This window comes from Phocoena sinus, chromosome 2 (assembly GCF_008692025.1).
Source record: "Phocoena sinus isolate mPhoSin1 chromosome 2, mPhoSin1.pri, whole genome shotgun sequence".
Classification (NCBI taxonomy): Eukaryota; Metazoa; Chordata; class Mammalia; order Artiodactyla; family Phocoenidae; genus Phocoena; species Phocoena sinus.
The window spans coordinates 166,100,708-166,126,072 of NC_045764.1; the positions used below are offsets into that span (position 1 = coordinate 166,100,708).

The 25,365-nt window shown below is 47.2% G+C and overlaps 1 protein-coding gene and 1 non-coding gene across 4 annotated transcripts in view; both read right to left on the bottom strand.

Annotated features, from left to right (window-relative positions):
- FBLN5 (fibulin 5) overlaps positions 1–21,125 on the bottom strand; it is an 82,123-nt gene extending 60,998 nt beyond the window's left edge. The window contains exons 1-5 of one of the 3 annotated variants that reach the window (XM_032622603.1): positions 20,751–21,125; positions 20,227–20,402; positions 17,180–17,234; positions 14,971–15,022; positions 10,937–11,191 (exon numbers count right to left, since the gene is read on the bottom strand). In XM_032622603.1, coding sequence (XP_032478494.1) covers positions 10,937–11,191; positions 14,971–15,022; positions 17,180–17,234; positions 20,227–20,282 — 418 coding nt within the window. In that variant the 5' untranslated portion in view covers positions 20,283–20,402; positions 20,751–21,125. The remainder of the gene's footprint in view (positions 1–10,936; positions 11,192–14,970; positions 15,023–17,179; positions 17,235–20,226; positions 20,403–20,750) is intronic. The other 2 variants (XM_032622605.1, XM_032622604.1) reach the window with 2 other exon arrangements.
- A 3,780-nt stretch (positions 21,126–24,905) lies between these two features.
- LOC116750191 lies at positions 24,906–25,045 on the bottom strand. The gene has a single exon (XR_004348908.1). It is a non-coding gene; the product is annotated as a U4 spliceosomal RNA (small nuclear RNA).
- Between the last annotated feature and the right edge of the window lie 320 nt (positions 25,046–25,365).

Consider the following 25,365-nt stretch of genomic DNA (forward strand, 5'->3'; position numbering starts at 1 on the left):
TCCTGGCAAGAGACTGTGAATTCCCGAAGGTAGTGATGATGCCTGATTTATCTTTGTGCGAACAGCACAGACCCCAGCATGGAAATGATAAACGAATGAAGTCCATTAATGATAATAAATTAATCTATGTGGACAACTGTACCTGAGGTGTAATCAGCTTCTCTCACTCATTTACACACTACATACAATTCACCGCATGTCGCTTTTCTGCTTGTTCAACAAATATTTATCAGGTGCTAAAAATACAACAGTGAACAAGACAGAAAGTTCCTGCTGGACAGAGAGACATTAAATAAATAATCACAAATGTCTATTTATCACTGTTACAGAGCATGCAGCAGAGGACACAGTACAGGATGCTGTGGTCACTGCTAAGTTGGCTCTGAGTTCATCGCCCGCCCTAGTGCCCCCCCCTCCCATCATGTTTCATTTTGGTCACAGTGGCTTCAGCAGAAACGGCCACCCCTCATCCAGCTCAGATGCAGAAAACAGATGACTTGTCTTTCTCCCCAACGGGAATGAAGCAGAGTCCAGGTTTTTTGTGTCTTTGCAATATTTAATATAATCTCCCTTAAATTATTATCCCTTGCTTCCCATGGGAACTGTTGAAGATGCCAATTTCATACTGATTCCGGATGCAAAGTCTGTTCTGTCTGACCTCATTGATTCCTGGGGGATGCTTTAAGACCTGTGAAATATGTGGGGCTCATAAATCAACCCTGGCTGGGTTTCTGCAAATGTTTTAGCTTGAAGGAAAGTCAGTTCACACTGACAAGTCCCCCACGCCTCATCGCCTCCCAGCCCCGACCCGCCCGCGTCCCCTGGAGCCTGTGGATGTTGGCTGCCTGGGGCAGGGCCCAGGGCTGGCTGTCCCCATCTCCCCTCTGGCCCGGCTCCGACAAGCCGAGGGGAATGGGAGGTCAGTCCTTAACATCCAGTCTGATGTCTGAGTCCCTCTGGAGGGAAGGAATCCTGTGAATGTCCTTTCCCTGCCAGCCCCCAAGGAGATGGCCCGGGGACCCTTCCCCAAGCATGCACCTCTGTTTCCAAGACAAACAGGAGCCTCCTGCTGCTTGCTGGGCTCCAGGGGATGCCAACAGCATATCACACAATTGAATGGAGCCCCTTGGAGTTTTGCGAGGAGCTGACCCTGGCTGGAGGCGGATCCCTGAGAGCCAATCCCTCCCATGGCAGAGAAACAAAGTCCCAGGTCCAAGATGGAAAGAACACAGCCTTCCACAGATTTCCCCTGTGGCACAGCCCAAAGCGGAAAGGATGGTGGAGGTAGGTCCCTTTGTAAATCAGTCTGAACAGATCTTTGCCCATCAGCCCCTCAGCTACAGCGTAAATTCAATTCAGTTCAACACCCACTGAGTGCCGGTGGTCCAAGGAAGCATGTCGGGTGTGGGGGCACACACAGTAACCACGGCCCTGGCGTTCAAGGAACAGAGACAAGCTTGGTTACCTTGGTCCTCCCTCGGCACCCAGCACAGTGGGGGCCGGTCGGGGGGTGGGCTTTGAGGGGTGATGAGAGACCGAGTATGGAAGTGAGTGAAGGTACCCCCACTCGCCTGAGTTGAACGGTGCCCACACTCTCCTTCCATTCATCCCTTCACTCATTCATTCATTAGTTGTCAATAGCTTACTGAGAATTCACGCTGCCAGATGCTGAGGATAAACAGTGGATGCTGGCGCAGTGGCCGTGTCCAAGGAACCCTCCCGCCACAGTCCCAACTCCCAACACCTACGCCCTGGTGAGAGCACGTGGGCACCTGCCTGCCCTCTGTCACACACCTGCGGGATGCCAGGAAGCCGCGGCCTTTCTGCCTCCAAGTGGGAGACCAGCCAGACTGCTCGGGGGTCATCTGACTCAGGGGTCTCTCTGATGACGGGTCAGACGAGGCCACCAGCACTTCCCAGTCACTGCCTGCTCGGCCAGCGTGGCCTGGAGTCTGTCTTTCTGTCTGTCTGCGTGTCCATGTGTCCAGAGAGGCTGGCAGCCAAAGGAAGAGAATGAATGTACCCATCTGCCTCCTAGGCACCCCCAGGGGTAAGAGGGCCCCAGAGAACAGCTCAAAGGCAGGCCCTCGGGCTGAGTGGAGCCGGGGAGAAGAATCAGCTCGTGGTCGCAAACCCAAAGGCGGTGACTTTCCCTCGCCTTCTTTTTTTGTTTTTTGGCCACACTGCTTGGCATGCGGAATCTTAGTTCCCTGACCAGGGATCGAACCCGTGCCCCCTGCAGTGGCAGGACAGAGTCCTAACCACTGGACCGCCAGGGAATTCCTCCCCTTTCCCTCTCCCTCCTCAAACCTCCCCACCTGGGATAAGCTGCCAGCAAGCACCTGCCCCGTCTGCCCCTGTGGCTGGGCAGGGATTGGCAAGATATGACGCAACAGAGTTGCTGCCCCTCCGGGAAGGGGTAGGGAGAGTGACAGCAGCTATTGCTTAGCGGTTGCAGACAGGACTACCAGACACTCAGCACATCCTTGGCTAAAAACAAGTACTATCATCCCATCTGGTAGATAGGCCACTCAAAGTGTTTACCGCTCGGAGCCAGGCACCTGTGCGGGGGTGGGGTTCGAACCCCAGCATCTCTGAATCGAGAGCCCACACTCTCCCCACGCATCCAACTGCCTTCCACCACTCCCTGGCCTAGTCACCGACTCCTTCCAGGCCTTTGAGAATACAAAGATCCCCTTTCTTTGGGTAACAGCAGATATTATAACTTGGGCCTCATAGATGATATTTGCTTGAGGCTGTTGTTGGCAACATTAAATACGATTCCTAATTTATGGTTTTAATCAGTTTCATACTGATTTTGAAACTGACCATACTGATCAGTTTCATATGGTTTTCAATCAGTATGCATGCACACACTCTCCAAGACACTAATACTTTGCTTTCATATGGTATTTGTACTTCTTTATTTCATTTAATCCTTTCCTAATAGCACAGAGAGTTCCCAAATCACTGTTTCTTGCATCACGCTGGGGTGGGGGCAGGAGCCGCAGACGCCATGCACACACGCAGAGCAGAGCCATGCAGAGCTCCCGCAGAAGCTGCCAAGGCGGGCGCAGAACCCATGCGAGCAGTTCTGCTCTCAAGTTTTCCAGTGGCGTGCTCACCCGCCTTCGTCAAAAGGATCTTTGAAAAGAGATCTACAACCAGTATTGACGACGAAGGAGGAGGTACAGACACCTTCCCACACATTCAGAATCCCTGCGCCTCTTTGAGAAACATCATCACGTGCGCCTCCCACTAATCTCAAGCACACGTGGCTGAACGGGCTGCAATGGCCCTCCGGCAGGGGCTCTCTGGAGATCTGGCCTTAACACCCGCTTTCACTGGGACCATCCAAAGCAAAGCTGGACCGTGCTGCTGCTCAAAGTTCCCGCTTCTCCATCCTCCTGCGATCCCCACGCTTGCTCTTCATACACAACTGGCTAATCCCAGAATGGAACATATTGAACAGGAACACGACCAGACCAAGGAACATAAGGTGAGAGCCAAGAAAAAGTTGTGGTTCATTGAGAAAACTGCCACGCTAGGCAGTGGGGAAGTGCCTATTCCACACACAAAGGCACCCAGGGCCGGGCGTGCCCCACAGTGGGTTTCCACACAGCGCTGTGGAGGCTGGCCAGTGCCCTGGACCTCACCGCAGGCCGGGGCCAGTCCCCGTGGGTGGCTCCAACCGTGGGTGGTTCGGGCTTCCTCATAAACGGAGGACTGACGCGGTCCTAGTAGAAGATGTCACCAAGTGTGTGGGCTGGTTGAAACACACGAGTAGAGAAGGACCACATCACGAGTGATCCAGGTGAGAGTGAGTTAACAGAAAGCCCAGGCTGTCTGGACACAAACATTATCTTTCCTAAGGACTGGGAATTGAAGAAATCATCTGGTCCAGGGAATGCGTTTTGCAGACGGATGAAGCCATGGACCCTTTCTCAGAGTAATGTTTTTAATTGCATACGTTAAATTCGCAGGATTATGAAAGAACCCAATTACACTGGAAGACAGTTATCAAAATAGTTTTTAAACATATGTGTAATATGTATAGCAATATACACGCTTCTTTATCAGTGACAAAAATTAGAAATGACAAGACTGGACAGCAGGTCTAATATCTCCTACAATTTTCAAGTAACGGTAAGTGAGAATACTTCAAAATAATATTTCAAAATACATCAAAAACTTCAAAATGTGTCAGAATAACTGGTACAGTTGTAATGTGATGTATAAATATCTGTGTTTCTCTTGTTAATACTGCCACAGGTATTGCTAAGAGTCCTGTGGCTTACTGCCTCTATAAAGAAAAATAATACTAAATTTCATTAGAAGTTAGTAGAGAAAAAAGATGAAAATGGATCCCCTAAATTCCATCCACAGACCCCATATTAAGACCCCTAATCCCTTCTTTTCACTGATAATAAACCTTAGGCCAGAGAAGCCAAGTGACTTTCTTAATGGCACACAGCTGCTCTGGGATCAGAGTTCAGCTCTTACTGATGTCCTGTCTTTACCACTACAGCCTGCTGCTTCAATGTAGGCTTTAAAAACATTTCTTTTGGATTTTTTGCTTTTGTTTTTAAACAAAAGTAATACATTCTTCTAACAGATTCATATAATATGGGAATTTCATTTAAAAAATAAAGTTTCTACCTTTCTTTAAACGCAGGCCTATCTAAGAGTAGACAGATGGACAAGAGCCTTCCTGGACCAGCAGGATCACATCATCCAGGAGCTTCTGCAAAAGGCAGAACCTCGGGCCCCAGACCAGACCTGCAGAGTCAGACTCTGCATTTCCCCAGGTGACTCAGGGGCACATTCACGTCTAAGAAGAGCTGCTGTGAACAACCTCCTGGAGCCCCTTCTCTGCTGCATTCTCCTTGGAAGCACAAGTAACCCCAACCCCTGACACTGAAAGTGGCGAGAATTCAACCCTCAACCCTCCAAAAGCCTTGCATTCTTAAGTCTGATTCCCAGAGGAAAGAATAAACAATAACAGAATAACAGGACTAGGGGTTTGGAGTAGGAGAATTCATCACGGAATGATGAGATCTGACACAGTAAAAATAACATTGTAACAACTAACTGTTATTAACCCTTACTGAGAGCCAGCCTCCATACTAAGACCAGGCACATGCACTATCTCATTGAATTCTCCCAAATATCCTACAGTAATAGTTAATGCTGTCATCCCTATTTACAGGTGGAAAAACTGAGGTTCAGAGAGGCTGAGCTGCTTGCTCACCGTCCCAGCCAATGATCGGGAGAGATCTGAAGCAAGATGGGACAACCTGAGTGGGGGGGCCGCATGTGAACAGGCTTGCTGAGGCCCAGTTCACAAGGACATCTGAGCAAACCTGACTGTGTCCCACCTCAATCCTGGGTCCCCCTCCTCACCAGGCCTGCCTGGTCCTGATGCCTTTAGCAGCTAAAGAACCGAGTGGTTTCTGCTTCCTGTGCTCTCTTTCCGGTCTCATCCAGAGGACTTGGTTTCAAACCTGTGTTAAAAAAGTAAGAAGAAAAGCCTGCAGGCGGCTGCCCCATCCAAGCACTCTTGCCCTTTGCCTTACCTGCTGGGTGGTTAATTGTTTTGTTCCACAATTAAATAAACCTAGCCTTTGCCGGCATCTCGAAGCATCTGACTGAAGTCTCATTAAGCACTGAACTGGGCAAAGCCCAGCAAGGTCTGCAAGGTGGGTGAGTACCACGCTCGGTTTTAGGTCATTTTAAAGGTTTTCAAGAACTAGGCCCTCAATACATTTTCAGACTCGATGACTCTCTACAGGTTATCTCAAGACCCTAGGATCTTTCTCAATTAACACTTACCACGTAATACTCTGCGCAGACACCGGGCAAGATATTTTCACAAGTTATCTGTGAGGTAGGCATTGTTGTACCCATTTTACAGATGAGGAAACTGAGGCTCCAGTCTCACAGCCAGGAAGTGGCCAAACCAAGGTGAGAATCAAGGCCTGGCTGGCTTCCCAGTTCCAGCCCTCTCCACTCCAGCACACACAGCCTTCCCATCTCTGCCTTCTCTTCGAACTTCTCAGGAATCAATCAGAGGCCACCTGGTAGTTCAGCTGCTTGTTCCGTGACTAATCTCCCTTCCTTGATGGTAAGCTCTGAAGACAGCCCCACGGCTGTGCCCAGACTCCCTGCCCCCTCCGTGCCTAAGCCAGAGCCTGGCACCAAAGAGGTGCTCTATAAACAGTGACTGAATACACATTGGCTGGCTTTCAGGAAAAATAACTCAAGAGAAAGCCTCAGGCCAATGCCATTCATCTTCCAAAAGGATCCATTTGTGTTCCTCTCTGCCCGCTCAGGCGCTTTGATCAATGAGAAAACCCCAGGCCAGGAGGGAGTATAAAGATATTGCTTGTAACTTCACAAATGACCAGAGGAATTCCTTCAGTCCCTGGGGTAGCGCGGCTCTAGTAAAAGACTGCTTTCTCAGTTGTGAAACATTTCACGAGCATCAGTTATTGGTGGAGTCCCTAGATCTGACACTGAGCCAAGCTGATTAGCAAAGCCAGAACAAAGAATGTCCACCCAGAGTGGTGACGAGTTGAGCCCCAAATGGGACAAATACGCGTAAACAAGTGGCATCAACGTTCAGGGACCCTAGCCAAAGGTCCTATTCTCAGAGGCAGTATGATGATAGAAAGGTTCCTTAATGGGGGTTCAAATCCCAGGGGCCCAATCGCTCAGCTCACCCCTCCCTGAGTCTTCAGCACCAACACCGTTAACTCCACAGCATCCTGCCTTTCCTGCAACAGCCCTTTCCTCTTTGCCAGTAACCATGTCCACCTGGCTCTCCATCCTCTGAGATGCTGACCACCGGATCTCCCAAGGGGCCAGCATCTGGGGGACACAGTCTAACCAGCCATGAGTCCACCACCCTCATGGCAGTTGCCCTGGTGCTGAGCACCCACAAGCCAAGATGCCAGTTTTCTTGATGACAAAAACTTTCTTGGTTCCTGAACTGTAATTCTTGGATTCCTGCCTGCATCACTCTGCCTGCAAAGGTCCTGAGTGATCCAGATTTACATCTTGGGGCTTGTGGACTCAAATCTGAGGCCAAACTTTGTTCCAGAAAGAGCAGGGTCTAGTCACCTCCCAAGTGGAACACCAAACAGAGAGGTCAACAAGGAAGCTCAGGGCTTCAAGGGACCCGGGCTCTGAGCCTGGTCTGGCCCAGCCTGCAGAGGCAGGGGACAAGGCAGGAATCTGCTGCCTTGAAAGTGGGTCCAAAACCCAGAAAGAGTAAAGCCTCAGTGAAAAGTGTCCGCTTGCTTTTTTAAGGCAGACTTACTTACAGTTTATGGGAAGAAACCAGGGCATGGAAAGGACGAAAGAGCAAGGGCACTACGTAGGAAACAGTTGGCCCCCAACTTTAAACTTCAATTGGATCAAGTCTCTAGATTTAACTATTACCAGTTTATGGAAAAATAGAGGGGTTGAAGGAATACGTTAAATACCAGCCGGACAACACAAGCAGCAATATCCCAAATGTAGGAAATTCTACAGGACAAACGACTCAGCCTCTTCAACAAATACGTGGTAAGAGAGACAAAGAAGATTAAGAGATAGTTAACCCAATGCAATCTGTAGACCTTGTTTGGATCTGATTCTAAAAGAAAACAATAGAAAGGGGACATTTACGAAATGACCAAGGAAAGTTGAATCCCACCCAGATATTTAATGATAAAAAGGAATTATTGTTGATTTTGTAGGTTTGACAATGGTACTGTGACTATGATTTTTTAAAGAAGCTTTATCTCTTAGAGATACATTCTGAAGTATTTAAGGATAAAATGATTTGATGCCTGAGATTTGCTTTAAATTGATCCACTGGGTCAGAGTATAGAAGAAATGAGAGCGGGTCTGTGTTGAGAATGACCAAACTGGGTGAAAAGTAGACAAGTGTTCATAATGATCTCTCTGCTTTTGTCTAGGTTCAAAGTTTTACAGAACAAAAATTTATTTACAAAAAAAACAAGGCAAGAGAAGGCCCTAGTTTTTCATCATGGCTCCAGGACTGACTCTTGAGAGGCTTGAACAAACTTTTACCTCGCTGAGCCTCAGTTTCCTCATCCAGAGCCCGAATGGGTTCAAGTCCTGGCTCGGCCCTCATTTGCTGTGTGACTTTGGACAGATTCTTAACCTCTCTGTGCTTCAGGGCCAACAGGAACAACAATAGTCCTACCGCAGGGGTTGTGGTGAGGATTCAACATGTTCATTCAGGTAAAGATCCTGGCACGCAGCACTACATGTTTGGTTTTATTCCTACTACTGCCATCATCACTGTCGTTGATTATTTTCTACATTAAAGAGGAAGAGGAGAAGAAGGCCCTCTGGAGATGTGGTCCTCCCCTCTCAGAACACCGAAGTTTTAGAAGCGTTTCCCAATTCTCCCCATCACACTGGAGTTGCTTACTCCAGCTTCCTCGCCAGGATCAGACCTACATTCTGGGAAACAGGGACACTCCTTCTCTGGCAGTGATGACCCAAATCACCTGCTTCTCCTTTCAACAATGTCCCCCTCTCGGTTCCTTTGGTTCCTCCCCCCTCTCCCCCCGTCTCTGAGTCCTGCTTCCCTGTGGCCTGTTCCCAGGCCGGCCTCTCTCATCCCTGTTCCCGTCCTTCTGGGGCCCCCTCCCCATGACTTCCCCTCTCATAATGCCCAGAAGGACCTGTGTAAACCAGAAAAGGCAGGGTGGGGTGAAGGGAGGTTGGAAGGAACCCGGGACTTATGAATGCATAAGGCTGAACTTTCTGGAAGTGGACGGGCCGGGTGCCAGTCCTCCTAGGGTTCCTGGATCGTATTCTCCTTACAAAAGGGCCATTATGAAGACTCCACATCTCCCGTGTGACAGGTTGGGGGCCTGTAAAAAAGTGCATGACGTCACAGGGACCAGGAGATAAACAGTGTTCCCAGCCGCGTCTTATTCTCGAGGGCACTGGGATCCTGGAAAGAGGGCTGTGGGAGGGAGGGGGGTGCTTCAGAGAGCCCTGTGGCCATTCCAGGCTGTTCCCCAAAAGGGGCCTGCGGGACTGCCCAAGACATCAGGGAGCCCTACAGCCACCCGAAGCCCCTCCCGAGACCCTGGAGTGACTCGGCGGGTCACTCCACCCGCTTCCTCACTTCAAGACGTGCACATGGTCACTCAGCTTACCCAGCCCCACAGGACTTCGTGGAAGAGCGTCACCCCACCCCCAACCTCTCTTTCTCTGCATTTGCTTCGGGATCATTTCTCTTCTACCGAACCAGAGAGAGGTCACATGGGCGAGTTAGGAAAATGTAGGCTGGTTGTCAGGAGAGCTGGACTCCCGTAATTCCCTAACTTGGTGGAGTCCACACTCTTTTTTATAAAAGGAAGAGGCTGCAGTTACAGACTGTTAAAGTCCCTGCCAGTTACAGCGGCCTGTTGTTCTACAGGTTCTAAGGACGTACGTTACTGTGTTCCCCACCAGTGCTTCAGTCCACGGCTTGATTCAGTCTGCTTTTTCCTGTGAACACTTGTCTATGTTCAAAGTGACCCTCGGCCAGCTCCCCCGCCCCCTCCACATACACACACACACACTCCTCGAGACCAGTAAGAATAGAGAAGTTTAGTTAAGGTGTATCCAATTTTCCCTTTTAGCTCTGAAAGATACTTGTTTGCATATTATTTCCATGTAGTCAAATGGAAATGCACGCATTTGCATGAACATATAGAAGACATTACAAAATCACCAACACAGCCTTTCTAACAGTGGGTTACAGCTCAACACTTCAGAGCCCTGAAATGGGACCAACAAAAATCTCACTAAGTAGGCCGATGGTCTACCAAACTTTCAGTGTATAGGAAGGAAATATCAGAATTTCAATTCAGGTTTATTTTGATCGCATCCTTTAAATTTTTCTATTTCTTACATATACTTTACACTCCTCCAACCATATTAGAATAACTGGATATGCATGTAATTTATAAACACGCATATAGTAAGGGTCCAGGCTCAGAAAGATTTTGCAGATGGGGTGCATATGATCAAAAAACTTTGGAGCCATCATCACTCTAGACCGTCCCCCAAAGCTGGAGACAGTTGCAAAGTTTTGGTCCAACCAAAGCTGAAGCAACAAGGGAGGATCCCAGGTAAACCTCCACCAAGGCCACACTGGCCAACAGAGCACCAGTGCATACCAGGGCACCTGTCATACCACTTGCCAACAGCCTGGGGACATCATGGCATATGGCGTCTCCTTCCTCCCCAAGGTCCACTCTTGCTATGAGCTCCCATCAGCGAGGCTCCTTTTGGTCAAAAGAACCCTGGTCCCCACCCAAGGACCCCACTTTCTTTCCAGAACAGTTGGCCTTGGCCCTCAAGGCTTCTTTTGTTTCAGGAGCAAACGTTCCATTCGAGGGTGAGTAATGCTGAAGACTCTAGAAAGCTGGTCGTTTCTAGATCTTCTCTCTGGGATTCACTTACTGCATCTGACCAGACATATTTGTTATCGAAGAGAGAAAACATGACCTTGGTCTTCAAACAGATAGATGATAGATATGATCTAAAGGCAGATAGACAGATACATAGATGAATGATTGACAGACAGGTAGACATAGATAGAAATAGATAGATGACGGATTGATGATAGGTAGATAGATAGATCGATAGATAGATACATAGATGATAGACAGATAGATGAAAAGAAAGAAAAAACAAATTGGCTTTCTGGGGGACTATCAATAAGACAGCACACTAAACTCCTCCCTAGGTGGGAGGGTACCCAGAGACACAGGCTGCTAAGAGTGAAAGAACCGTGTACCACGTAGGTTGTTTCACTGGTTCATTGCATGGGAACTGACTTCCCATTTGGGGTTGACCTGCTAGACTAGGACGATGCCTTCACCAATGGAGAGGAAGCCTAGGACGCTGGGCTACTCACCTACACACTGGTTGCCTTCATCCATCTGGTATCCAAGGCGACACATGAGAGGCCTCGAAATCGTGGGGTAGTTTGGAGCTGACAGCGGGGGTGCAGCTGCTGGGTACGGACCTGAGTAGGGGTTGGAGTAGGGGTTGGAGTAGGGCCCTCGATACACTGGGTTTGTTCGGGGGATGCATAAATACCCGCCGTTTTGGTTAACACACATCATGTCTCCTCGGCAGGCCTCGGGGATGGTCCGGCACTCATCAATATCTGCAAGGGCCACAGAAAGGACAGGCGTTAGTGGCCCCTTGGCCACACTGTGCCAATTTCAGCAGAGCTCTGTACCAAGAACGCCATGAAGGACCCCAAAACACTCTTTACCAGCATCTGCTCCCAAACATGTAGGGATGGGCCTGGCAGCTACTCCCCAAATATTGGCTAAATTGAATCAAACTGACAAGTGTCACCCAAACGTCAGCCATCAAATACCATCATCTTGATGTTTGGGTCACAGCTACCAAAACCTGTACTGTCACATGCTTAATACTTTTCTCTTAAATGAACCCATAATGAAAACCCAAGTGGGGACTTCCCTGACGGTCCAGTGGTTAAGACATCGCTTTCCAATGCAGGGGGTGTGGGTTTGCATCCCCGGTCAGGGAGCTAAGATTCCACAGGCCTTGGGGCCCAAAAACCAAAACATAAAACAGAAGCAATATTGTAACAAATTCAATAAAGACTTTAAAAATGGACCACATAAAAAAAAAAAGAAAGAAAAAGAAAACCCAAGTAGACCTATTTTTTTCATCTTACGTCATGACAGCAAATGAAAAAAACCCTATCAATGATCAAAAATAGAAGGTAAGTAAAAATAAATATACAACTATTAAGATAAAGATTGTTTACCTGTGGATGTACCACCTAAAGACATCTCAGGTATTCTTTTGTGTCCATATGACACTCGGGAAACGCTGGGATGGACCTAATAAGTGTACCCACTTCTACTCCAAATAACAGCTGGGCGGGGAGAAAGAGTCCGCTGCATCCAGAAAGACAAGGCTTGGCCGAGAGCTAGTTTCTTATTGGGAAAGCAGAGACTTACTTGAGACTCGGCTCACACCGTGCCAACAAACAGGGCCCGTTTCCAGCCAGGCCGATGCTCTGCTTGTTGTGTCTAGAGCGGGGTGTGGGAGTGGCAGGGGGGTAGGTTCTCTAGAAAATCAGCCTTGCGGGGCCAGGGCCAGGGGGGGCCTGAACTGAGGCGCCAGCATGAGCAGCTGCCCTGACCCCCCGCACCGGGGCTTCCCACCAGCCTTGGGGTCTGCTCCATGTGGGGCTGGAGGCTGGGAGGGAGAGGCCTGAACCCTGACCGCTCACTCCAGCCACCTCATCTGAGAGACTTGTGCCAACTCCCGCCTCGGGAAAGGGAAGCGTGGAGTCCCATTTTCTAACTGTAAGCCTGAAAGCGTGACGAAAACCGGAGGGCCACAAAAGACGGCTGCCGTCCCTCTCTGCATCCTCGGTACACTCTCAACCCCCTTCGCCTTAAGTCAGAGTATGAGCCTAGAGCTTCCAAGGCAAGACTTCTTCCCCACCACCCGTCATTCTTTTCAATGCTAACTAAGCTCAGAGACTACAAATGATTTGGCCTAAATCAAACATCATTAAAAAGGTAAATATATCCCCGAGGGGAGAGCCTTATTCCTTTTCTATACCCTATGCTCCATCCACAACAAACTAGTCTATACTCTGAATGTCTTTTCAATGCCCTGGTCTTTGCTTATGCTGTTCCTACTACCTGGGATGTTATTTCTCAGGATCCTATTCATCCTTCAATACCCAATTCAAATGTGACCTCCGTGAAGGCTTTCTTTATTGACCTCAGACGTAAGGCATCACTCTCTCCCCTACTTCTGCAGGACTGATTGCTTTTACCTCATCTTGACAGTGACTTTATTCTACCCTGTACAGTTTACTCCATCTAGACCTACCTCTCCCACTAGATGGAGTGCTAGGAGAACAGCCCCAAAATGTCTGTCCTCTTCCTTGGAATCTGTGGCTACATTAGGTTACATGGCAAAGGGGAATTAGGTATGGATGGAATGGAATTAAAGTTGCTAATCAGAAGACCTTGAGATGGGGACTTCCCTGGTGGCACAGTGGTTAAGAATCCGCCTGCCAATGCAGGGGACACGGGTTCGAGCCCTGGTCCGGGAAGATCCCACCTGCCATGGAGCAACTAAGCCCGTGCGCCACAACTACAGAGCCTGTGCTCTAGAGCCCGTGAGCCACACTATGAGCCTGCATGCCACATCTACTAAAGCCCGCGCGCCTAGAGCCCGTGCTCCGCAACGAGAAGCCACAGCAGTGAGAAGCCCGTGCACTGCAACAAAGAGTAGCCACAACTAGAGAAAGCTGGTGGGCTGCAACAAAGACCCAACACAGCCAAATATAAATAAAATTTTTTAAAAAAGGGTTCTCTTAAAAATAATAAGCTTAAAAAAAAAAAAGAAGAGCTTGAGATGGGGGAATTCTCTAGGATTATCTGAGTGGGCCCAGTGAAATCACACAAATCCTTAGAAGTAGAAGAAGAGGCAGAAGGACTGGTCAGAGAAATGAGGCAACAGAAACATGTGAGGGACTTAACTTGCTGGCTTTGAAGATGGAGGAGGGGGCACGAGCCAAGGAAGAGGGTGGCCTCTAGAAACTGCGAAAGGCCTTCAGCCGACAGCCAGCAAGGAACCAGGGGCCTCAGTCCTACAACCACAAGAAACTGAATTCCGTGGGAATGTAAATCCATGCAGCCACTATGGAAGACAGTGTGGAGGTCCCTCCAAAAATTAAATCTAGAAATACCATATGATCCAGCAATTCCACTTCTGGGTATATATCCAAAGGAAATGAAAACAGGATCTTGAAGGGATATCTGTACTGCCATGCTGATTGAAGCACTATTCACAACAGCCAAAATATGGAAACAACCTAAATGTGCATCAGTGGATAAAGATTTGGGATGGATAGATAGATAGATAGATGTGATATTATGAATATTATCATCATATGAATAATGTAATAATAATAATCATATGAATATTACTCAGCCATGAGAAAGAAGGAAAACCTGCCATTTGCAGCAACATGGAAGGACCTTGAGGGCATTATGCTACGTGAAATAAGGCGGACAGAGAAAGACAAATGCTACATGATGTCACTTATGTGTGGAATCCAAAAAGCCAAACTTACAGAAATAGAGAATAGAATGGTGGTATTCAGGGGCTGGGGGGTGGGGGAAATGGGGAGATGTAAGGGTACAAACTTCCAGTTAGAAGATAACTTCTAACTGGAAGGAAATAACGCACAGTATTGCGATTATAATGAACAATGCCGTATTGCACACTTGAAAAATGCTAAGAGAGTAAATCCTGAATATTCTCATCACAAAAAAGAAATGGTAATTGTGTGATGTGAGGGAGGCGTGAGCTAAGCTACGCCTTGATACAAGTGCATCAAGTCAACACATTGCACACCTTAAACTTACACAATGTTGTATGTCAATTACACCTCAATTTTTAAAAAACAGAAACTGAATTCTGCCAAAATATGCATGAGCAAGAAAGTGGATTCTTCCCTCAAGCCTCCAGAAAAGAACCCCGCCCTGCCATCACCTCAAGGTTAGCCTGGTAGGACTCCCATCGGGATTTTGACCTGTGCGCCTGTGAGATCACATGTTTGTGTTGTTTAAGCCACTAAGGCTTGTGGCCGTTTGTAAAGGCAGCCCTAGGGAACTGATACAGATGGAGAGCTCCCTGAGGCTGGGGATAAATTCTTCCTCATCTTTGCCCTGTCGCAGGGCTTACCCAGTGCCAGGCACAAAGCAGGTGATCAATGGAAGGATGTCGTTGATTCCAACCATCCCGTGGCACTGTTTTCTTCCGTGGGCAAGGCTGATACAGATTTGACAATACTGAGTGACGGCTGAGACAGAAATGGTCCTGTGATTGGGCTGTCCCTGCACCCCACCCAGAGAAGGATCTTCAGTGGCCTCCTACCTAAACACTGTCCTGATGAGCGGTCCAGGTCAAAGCCGTTAGTGCATTGTTGCTGCAGGAAGGGAGAGAGAGAAACAGGAGAGGTCATTCTGCTTACTTACCTTTTTTTTTTTTTTCTTTCACTATAAAAGTATTCTAACTGCATCACAGGAGGTATGGAAAATGGGTAAAGAAACAGGGCATTTATAATACCAACATCTGTGTTATAACCTCTATTTGTCCCTTTTTTGGGTATTTTCTTACAATCATTTTACACTTTAGCATTACTTTTTAAGCCCCTGCATCATCGCTTCAGAACGCCCATTTTTAGCAGATGGTTATGGGGACTTCTCCCTGCTCTGGTCATGAAGAGAAATACTAATCGCATCTGATCTGCCCAGTGAGGCTTGCCCTGTGCTCAGCCCTTTCTGAGAGAGGATAGGACTGCTTTTAAGGGCAACCACTCTCCTTCTTTGGGTGCTATTTAACCCCTTTGCAGCACCCCCTACGAAATCCTCGACCCGATTACGAGGTCTGTGTGTAAAATAAATCCGCACAGTGATGTAGTCAGTTTTTTAAGAAAAATAGAATTGGGGAAATTCTTCCATTTTAACCTCAGGAAGACAATTACACAAAGATGAGATGCTTCCAGAGACCGCCAGGTCTCAAAAGTCCCTGAGGGCTGCAGGCTTCACTTACAACTTGAGTTACAACTTCATGCATTTAGAAAAATCTCATGGGATCAACAATCACCCCTAGAGCTGACATGTTATAGGAATAAGTCAAGGAGGTGTGGTTTTGCCCGTGGGGGTCCCTTCCCTGGCCTTCCCTACGGTTTATGGGGTTCAACTTCCCTGAGCTATGCGCTGGTTTGTGGAGATGATAGATTTAGCCTGCATTCCTGGGAGTGGGTTCAGACACCTTAGGGCCTTCGGGCCAAAGAAATGGAGCGGATGAGCCAGGAGGTGGTGCCATAAAGTTCAGGAAACCAAGAGACTCGAGTTGAAGCCCTGGCTCACCAAATAAGTGCAGGTGTGGGTTCAAGCCCACTGCCTGGCTTCAAATTCTCACTCTAGCCCCTATTCACTGCATAACTTTTCTATGCCTCAGTTTCCTCATCTGTAAAATGGAGAGGATACTACTTACTTCTGAGTGGTCGTAAGGATTAAATCGTTAGTGCATGTAAAGTGCCCATAGTGCAATAAACACTATACTATAACCCGTGCCATCTCTGGATCTAGATGTTAACTGTCACCACAGAGCTAGACCAGAGGAGGCCAAGGTCCTTCCTAGGTCTCAAAGTCTTTGGTACTCTTCCCAAGATTCTTTCCACCTCCAATGAAATATATTTCAAAATTCTTAATATGAAGGGAAAAAACATTTAAAGGGTGTGATCAAAATAAATATGAATTGAAATTCTAAGATTTCCCTCCTATACCCTGAAAGTCTGGGAGACCATCAGTCTACTTAGTGAGATTTTTGTTGGTTCCATTTCAGGGCTCTGAACTGTTGAGCTGTAACCCACTGTTAGAGAGGCTGTGTTGGTGACTTTGTAATGTCTTCTATACGTTCATGCAAATGAGTGCATTTCCATTTGACTACATGGCCCCTCAGCCCTGCTCAGAGGTGGGGCTTCTCTCATTTCTGAGCTAGAGATGCAGAGGGGCTGCCCTGAGCTCCTCAGGAGGGATCTGTCCACATTTCTCAAGGGCTGACACAACTGTCACTTTGTAAAGTCAGGGATGGTGCAGGCTTCTCTGCACAGCCACCCAGGAGCCCAAGCTCCCCCTACACACTCCTCCCAGGGGTCCGGGCCAGAGGTGGGTCCTCACGGGTTGGGCGCTGAGATGCCTCACAACTGCGTGTCGGCCACACACACCCACGTGGGCCACACGCAGGCACCCAAGGGGCACCACTGCCCAGAAACACTAGAACACGCTTGACTTTTTAACACTTACACTAAGTCAAGATCCCCAGCCCCAGCAAAGGGACAGAAATGAGGCAGCATGATCTGATTATAAGAGTCTTGGATTGGGAACCAGGACACCGAGGTCCAGCCCTGCCGCTTATATACTATGTTACTGGGGGCAAGTCTCAACTTCCCTGAGCCCCAGCTTTAATCTCTGTACAATGAAGAGCTCGGTTTAGGTAAACAACACAATGCGTGGCCGGACACCCTCGCCCTGGTTTTTAACACACTTCCTGATAAGTAACAAAATAAAAGTCTTACCTGTGCATTCCCAGGACTTGGAAGACAGAGAGCCAGAACGGTCACAGTGAGTATCCTGTGGAAGAGCAAGAAGTCAATATAAACGCTCAGGATCCTCCCGGGACCCAGGTCTGGGGTAACACGTGCCTCTCGCGCTGCCTGTGTGTTTACAATGATGACTTCACCTTGTGCTTGTCTCTGGGCAGGGGGATGGGGGGCGATGCTCCAGAGAGGCCGGGGAAACTCCAGATGCCCCAACCACCCCAAACAGAACCGTGCCCCCTCCACTGGTTTCATATGTTGGGATAATGTGTTCGGTGGCATTTTTATAAATAAAGGGTCTTGCTGCCCCAAAGAACAAATCTAACGCCCCCCGCCATGGTATTAACAATGTATTCACCAGCTGCTTGGCCTTTACTCCTGACACAGGGGACCCGCCTGAGTTTTGAATGTCTTCATTCTGAAATGACCACAGTGTGAAGAAGCCGTCGTGCCCTCGGATGATGAGAGGAAAGGAAAGTACAAACGTGAAGCACGTGAGCTCCACGGAACAGAGGTGGCAGGGGGAAGGAACGCACGTGCTCCCAGAGTGCGCCTCACACAGACCCTGATGGGGGAGAGGACGCGGGGACCTGGGCAGCCCCAAGAAGGAGCACAGCTGACACTTAGGAGGAGGTGTCAATAAACTGTGTTTCTGCATAAGCCACCAAGCCCTGAACCTGCGATTTCTACTCTTCATCATTCACAAGCTGCTATCCAACAAAATCGTGGTCGCCAATTAGCTTTAAAGATAAAAAATCAATACCACCTCACATCCAACAGGATGGCTACAACCAAAAAAGCCAAAAGCTGGTGAGGGTGTGGAGAAACTGGAACCCTTGTGCACTGTTGGTGGGAATGTACGTTGGTGCAGCCACTATGGAAAACAGTCTGGAGGTTCCTCAAAAAATTTAAAATGGAACTACCATATGATCCAGCAATCCCACTTCTAGGTATATATACAAAAGAATTGAAAACAAGGTCTCAAAGAGATATTTGTACACCCATGCGCATAGCAGCATTATTCACAACAGCCAAAGGGTGGAAGCAACCCAAGTGTCCATCAACAAATGAATAAACAATGTGTTATATACATGCAACGGAATACTATTCAGCCTTAAAAAGGAAAGAAACTCTGACAAGTGCTACAACATGGATGAACCCTGAGGACATTATGCTAAGTGAAATAAGCCAGCCACAAAAAGACAGATACTGTTTGATTCCACTTATATGAAGGACTGACAGCAATCAAAATTATAGACAGAAAGCAGAATGGTGGGTGTCAGGGGCAGGAGGAGGAGGGATTAGGGAGGTGTTTATGGGTATAAAATTTCAATTTTTCAAGATGAAAAGAGTTCTGGAGGTTGACTGAGCAACACTGTGAATGTACTTAACACTACGAACTGGACACTTGAAAATTGTTAAGGTGGTTAAAAAATCTATGCAAATACAGAGCTTTATTTGGTGCTGTTAGTATTGAGTTCAACAGGGGTTTATCTGAGTAGTTACTAGCTGTGAGCAGGGACCCTAGGTAGGCAGAAGAAACTACAAAACTATGACCCAGATGCTGCCCTGGAGAGCTGGTGGGGGAGCCACGTGAACCAACAATGTCTATACCCTTTGGTTAGGGCACTGATAGAAATGCCCACTGAGTGCCAGGAGAGCCAGGCTGCGGGTAGGGAATGGAGGGTCAGGGAAGACTTCCCGGAGGAGGTGATCTCCAAGGCTTCTTCAGTAATTCAGTGGACCTGGCACCTGGTTGGATTTAGTGACCTGTTACTGTCAATGTATACCTTCACTTGACAATCCCTCCCTTCAGAAAAAGAGCGTTCAATAGACTGCAAAACTCACTCAATCCATGACAGAAGGCTCACATGAATCAGCGACCGCTGGGGTACTTGGAGGGCCCCAGAATTAAGGTGACATCCAGAGGAAACAGGACTCTAATGTGGTGTTGGGAGAGGCAAGCCCACTTCCTTCATCTAGTCCTCAATCCAAAGAATAAAGACCCTGGAAGCCCACAAGTTTTCCTTTCATCTGAGTGCCTGTGTGAGCCAGATTCTAGAACACTGGAGACAGCTCTGACCTTATAAAGTGCAGAGCCAAATCCCAGGGCTTTTTGATATTCACAACAGCCAGATTTATATCTGGAAGGAATGAAAGAACAATAACAAATTTATTTTCCAGGCTGTATATTATGAATTTCAACGTTTTCCTGTTTCTTCACATGAAGTTTCCTTTCGGTTGGTTATAAAACTCTGTCTCGTTTTTGTTGGAGACAGGACAGGCTGACAACGCAGTGGACTTCAAGACCTAGTGGAAAAGGCATGCTAACCCATTTCTCCCCCTACCCCACCTCCCCTACTCCCTTTGGCTAGAGGGCAATCCTCTTTGGCTAGGGACAGGTCTCCTCTGAGAAAGCCCATCTCAAGCCCGGCCTCCTGCAAGGGCCACAGCTGGGGCCTGGGGGCCAAGTAAGCTCCAGGCTTAACTGAGACGGTTTCCCGAAAATGACATAACATCCAAGCATTGCTGCTCTCACAGCGTCACCCATAGCTGCACTTTGTCATGAAAAACTCTAGAAAACTCCAAAATTAATTAACTATAAGAATTTTGGGGATCCTTTGATGTTCATAACTGGTCCCAGGAACTTTCAAAAGCAGGTGGGTCCACCTATTTTGGGCTCCATCCTCAAGGGGAGGAAAGCTGGGCGGGGGTGGACGTGGGGATGGAGGTGGGGGACCAACTGAATCTCAGGGCTGTCTGTTCAAGAAGTGCTGGTCCCCGATCCAGGATGACAGGGTTACAGCTTCGTTTTCAGCACACACACGCACACACACACACAGACGCACACACACGCACGCACGCACGCACGCACGCACACACACACACTTTGTCTAAAGCAGCTACGTTTTCAAGAGTGCGCTGGATAAAAACTGCAGATGTAATCTAGATAAAATTCTTTAAGCTTTAACGATCACTTGACCGGAACTTCAATTTCCTTAAGGAATATCAAAATGTTTGCTTACATGCATTTCTGTCTGCAGTCCCCACTTTTCATTGGCTCGAGACTTCTGGGTCGCATGCCCTTTGAGAGTCCCACACAGACATAGAGCAAATCCAGCCCCGGAATGTGCAGCTAGCCCGTTCGCTTGTCCAACAGCCGATGCAGCAAAATAATTGCTAGTGAACTAGTAATTGATCTCTCAAATTAAAAAAAAAAAAAAAACTTAAAAAATAATTTAAACGGCACACAAATTTGCTGCCCTTTCAGAAAAGAAAGAAAGAATCAGGCTCTGAGATTTTTGTCGACCTCTGTCGGATGCTGGCTTCTGAAACTGTCTTATAAAATACCCACTCCCAAAAGAAGGCTTCAAGATGGAAATTACAGAGGCGCAGCTTTTTACAATTAACAATATCATTGCATCACTAGCTAATGCCTTTTCCAACATCCTGACACAGCCTGAATCACGGCCATAGCCATTTTCCACCCATCGGGTTTTCAGTAAGGTTTCCAGACCCTGGAGGAAAAAGTCCGGAGCAGAGAACGTACCTTTTAAATCCTGGCATGTCCAAGATGCGTGGGCAGGAGAAGCAAGGGGGAAAAGATGGAGAGCTCTCAGCGCGGGACCCTCGGAGCAGTTCCTGAACTTCGGCCTCCTCTGGGCCTGTGGGGCTCGCCGATACTTTTATTCCAGGGGGGACGAGCGAGGCGAGGAGAGGACAAGGGGAGAGCCTGGGTCCTCCGAGCCACTGGAGAGCTGACAGAGAAAGCACCTGGTTTTGCTTAGCCCTCTTCAGTAATTCAGCATTAAACCAATTGGAGGAGGAATGTTAAAAATGAACACTTCATTTTCTAAGTATGTTAAACAATGCAAATGGGGCCTCAGTCTGGACACAGCTGGTTCAGATTACAGCACTCACCAACTGGCTAGACGCCTCACGACAATCTTGGGGCGTCTGCCAGGACCAAGTGCTCAGTGCTGGGAGGAGAGCCCTTTCCCGGGCGGCAGCGCGGCCACACTCGGTCTCCCAGCATCTCTACGGGAGGCGATTGGCGGGCAAGTGCAGGAGGGTGGGGTGCGGGGGGATGGGGCGGCTGGGAGGACCCGTTGACCCTTTACTTCCCACCCGGGGAGGAGGTCCCCAGGCTGGGCGGTCGTGGCTGAGGCGGGGGTGGGGATCCAGAGCATCTGCACTTGGTCGTGGCATTAGGACACCCATGAAAGTTATTCCCCTCTGGGAGAGGAAGAACTTGAACTCATGACAAACACAGCGACAGGGACTAGAGTCTTTTGATTTATTGGGAAACCAGACCCAATGAAGCAGAGGCTTGGGGTAAGCGGCAGGAGGCTCACGATTTTCCAGAAGAAGGGGTGGGGAGCCTGAGGGGATGGGAAAGAGGAGGAGGATGGAAATTGGCTGACACTTATTCAGGACGTCAGCTTGTGCAATGCAAACCTTGGGGAGGACACTCTCCCAGGCCCGCCCTCAGGCCCTGATTCTCGGGGGGCCTGTTCTTGCTTTAAGAATTGTCCATGGACCGAATCAACATGTTGTACACCTTAAACTTACACGATGTTATATGTCAATGATATCTCAATAAAGCTGGACAAACATTTTTAATTGAAAAAAAAAATGTCCCTTGGCTTGAAAGTGATTTTAACAAGTAACAAGGTGGTTTGAAAAGACAAAAGGACAGTCAGGGAAACCAGAATGATGGATAAATAATAATAACAAAAGCTCTTTGGTAAGTCCTTTATATTTGTTGTATTGGTGGTTTCACACTATTTCTTTTTCTTTCTTTCTTTTCCTTTTTTTAAAGCATTAGATCCCTTTTTATCGAATGAAATCTTACCAAAGACACTATTCTTTAAAAGATGAAAATGGATTGGCAGTAGTCCAGGCCCCTGCTTCCCCACCTGCACCTTCCCTTGGGCTCCACAACACAGCCCTACCTCCAGCTGGGAAAGCATGGTGAGGTCCTTTCTCCTCATGATAACTCTGTGCAGTAGGAATTATTACCTGCATTGTATTGGAGGGGGTTAAGAGAGGTTAGGTAACTTCCCCATGGTCACACAGCTATTCACTGATTCTGCTGAGCCTCCAAAGTCTGCATATTTAGCCTTCTTAAAGGGCATTTTTTTTTTTGGTAAGTAAACGAAATCCTACTTATGAAAATACATTCGACGAGAAAGGCAAACTGTTGATAGTTGTTGAAGCTGAGTGTCCATTATACTATTCTATTTACTTTATATGTGTTGTACATTTCCCATAATAAAATATTTTAAAAATATATTATATTTACAAGGTTATTCCTTGCTCCCATTGCTTGGAATAGCAAAAAGAGTATAAAGAACCTTATCATCCATCAATTAGGCATCGATAGGGTTAAAGTAAGGGACTTCCAAAAATAGACTATTGTGCAACCAATACAAAACAGTGGACGTATAAGAGTACATACTGGATGACACCTTTGATATAGAAGTCAAAATGAGGCAGTGACTGGGAGGGGGCACAAAGGACCTTCTGGGTGCTGGTAATATTCTAATTATTCAGCTGGATGCTGGTTCCACAGGGGTGTGTACACTTAAGATTTGTGAAGTCTTATGTATGTTACACTTTATTTTATAAAAGAAAAAGACTGAAGGAGTTCCTTATGGGCTGGTATTGAAAGACTTGCAATAAATTTTGTAGGTCAAAATTGTAGAATATCGGCAATTTCACATCGATCAAACTAGTACATTAATAAGTGTAACAATAAGTTGTAGAACTGTGTGTAAAGCATGCCACCGTTTGAGAATAATGTATATACACAAGTTCTTGCTTGCATGTGTATAGAGAAGACCTCTCCAGAAGGATATAGGAGAAGCTGTTAGCATTGTTTGACTCCTAGGAAGGAAATTGGGTAGGCGGCTGGGGAAGAGATGTGAGAGGAGAATTAGCCCTTCCCTGCTCACCTTTTACTATAATTTGAATTGTGTACCATGTACCATATTTTGTACCTATTCAAAATATGAGGTTAATTTAATTTAATAATATGCTCTATTTTTATAGAGCTCTTTGGTGGGGTAAAGAAGAGGGTTTTTTTTTTGTTGTTTTTTGGGGTTTTAAAAAAATATTTATTTATTATTTATTTGGTTGTGCCGGGTCTTAGTTGCAGCTCGTGGGCTCCTTAGTTGTAGCATAGGCACTCTTAGTTGTGGCATGCATGTGGGATCTAGTTCCCCAACTGGGGATCGAACCCAGGCCCCCTGCATTGGGAGCACAGTCTTAACCACTGTGCCATCAGGGAAGTCCCTAGGAAGAGTTTTAAATGACTTAGTCCATTACTTCACTTATACTATCAACCCTTCTGAAGGATAAGGAGGGAGAGGAAATCAGTATGACTGTTCTCTACATGAGCAAATGGACAGCCTTGAAAGCAAAACTGTCCGGAGACCCATCTTGGACCAGAGATTGCTCCCACCTTAAAACTGTAGGGTTGGAAGAGGGGAGAGAATAAGAGTTCCAATAAAATTCTGAGTCTTGATTTTGCCACTTACCTGTTGGGTGACCTTGGACAAGTCACTTAACCTCTAGGCATCTCAGTTTCCTCACCTGCAAAATGGAGATACTATTTACCTCTCAGGGTAGCTGTGGGAATGAAATAAAAGTTAGTTATCCCCGTGATTGTCACTGTGTCTAAATTCCCACCCCTACACACTCCTGTCCCAAATATCTTTAATAACTGGTAAATTATCCACTTCCATGGACGAAACAGCCCCACTCACTGTTGAGCAGGTCAAATTGCTGGAAAAGTTCTGTCGTGTATTGAATCCAAATCTGCTTCCCTATGTGGAACTACCTTCCATGGATTCTAATTCTCCCCTCAGCAGCCACGGGCTAGTCCCTCTTCTACACAACCAACTGCCTCTTCCTGAAAACAGTTCTACCCCTTGATCCGGCTGGTATCCTCTTCCCCAGGTTGAACAACGCCAACCCCAACCCTGCCCCGCCGGTGTCACGTGACCCTTGTGTCTCGTGACCCTGCGGCAGCCTGGTCTGTCTCCTCCTCCCTGGGCTGCATCAGTTCTTGGTCTGCACTGAACTTGCACCAATGAAGCAACTTGGAGTCCACAGGCTGCTTAACACCATCTCCTCTATCCCACGGTTGGGTTGCAAATTCTTTTGAAGGGAGAACAGGTTTTGCATGCATCCCTATTAAATTTCTGTTCATTGCACAAGATCTTTTTCAAGATGAATTCTCCTATCTAAAGTATTAAGTATCACTCCCAGCTTTAACAACTACAGATATGTTGACTTTGACTTCTGTGACTTTATCAGAGTTATCAATAAAAAATTTACTTGGACAGGCGCTGGAGTGAAGCACTTGGTCCAGGTTGGCACTGATCCACTTCTTTCTTCAACATTTTGGGGCCACTGCTGATTGTCTAATTCAGGGTGCCACCCACTCCACTCAGATCACATTTCCCCAACTTCTCCACGAAGACTGGGTGAGAGGCTTTGTCAACTGTCCTAACATCAAAATGCACGTTTTAATCGCATTCCCGATTTAGCAACTCTGTTTTAAAAAAGAAAATGCGATTTGTGAGCATGAACTACCAAGTGAGTCTGGTTAGTTTCTCAGCACTTCCCTTCCTAAGTGTTTTTTGTTTGTTTTTTGGTTTTTAGTTGCAAAATAAGGATCTCAACCTCTGCCTCTTCTCCCAGCATCAGAATCAAATACAACACAACTAAAGAACGACCTATGACGTGTAAACTGTAGTAGAGGGAAAAGTTTTCAATCAGCAGTAATCGCACCTCCGATAAACCTCGTTGGCTATGATACTGCCACTGGGCAAAGCGAAATTGCAGTACAAATGTAAGAGGTTATCACCGGCTGAATGGGACTTTCCTGGCTCCGACGAAACTCAGTTTGCTCACAATGCCGTGGGTTGGAAGACGGGCTATTTTTTTTAAAAAAGGTAATGCTTCAAATTGATGGGAAAATTCACAAAATTCGATCTTTAATGATAGATTTTGATGATTAATATTAAATAAATTTTTGACGATTAATATTAAATTTTTTCACTGTCCAAAAATAACTACATTGTAGTGCCTTTCTAGGAGTGAATGCAAAACGCGGAAGGGGACTATGAACTGTCTACGGTTGTGCTGGTGTCTAC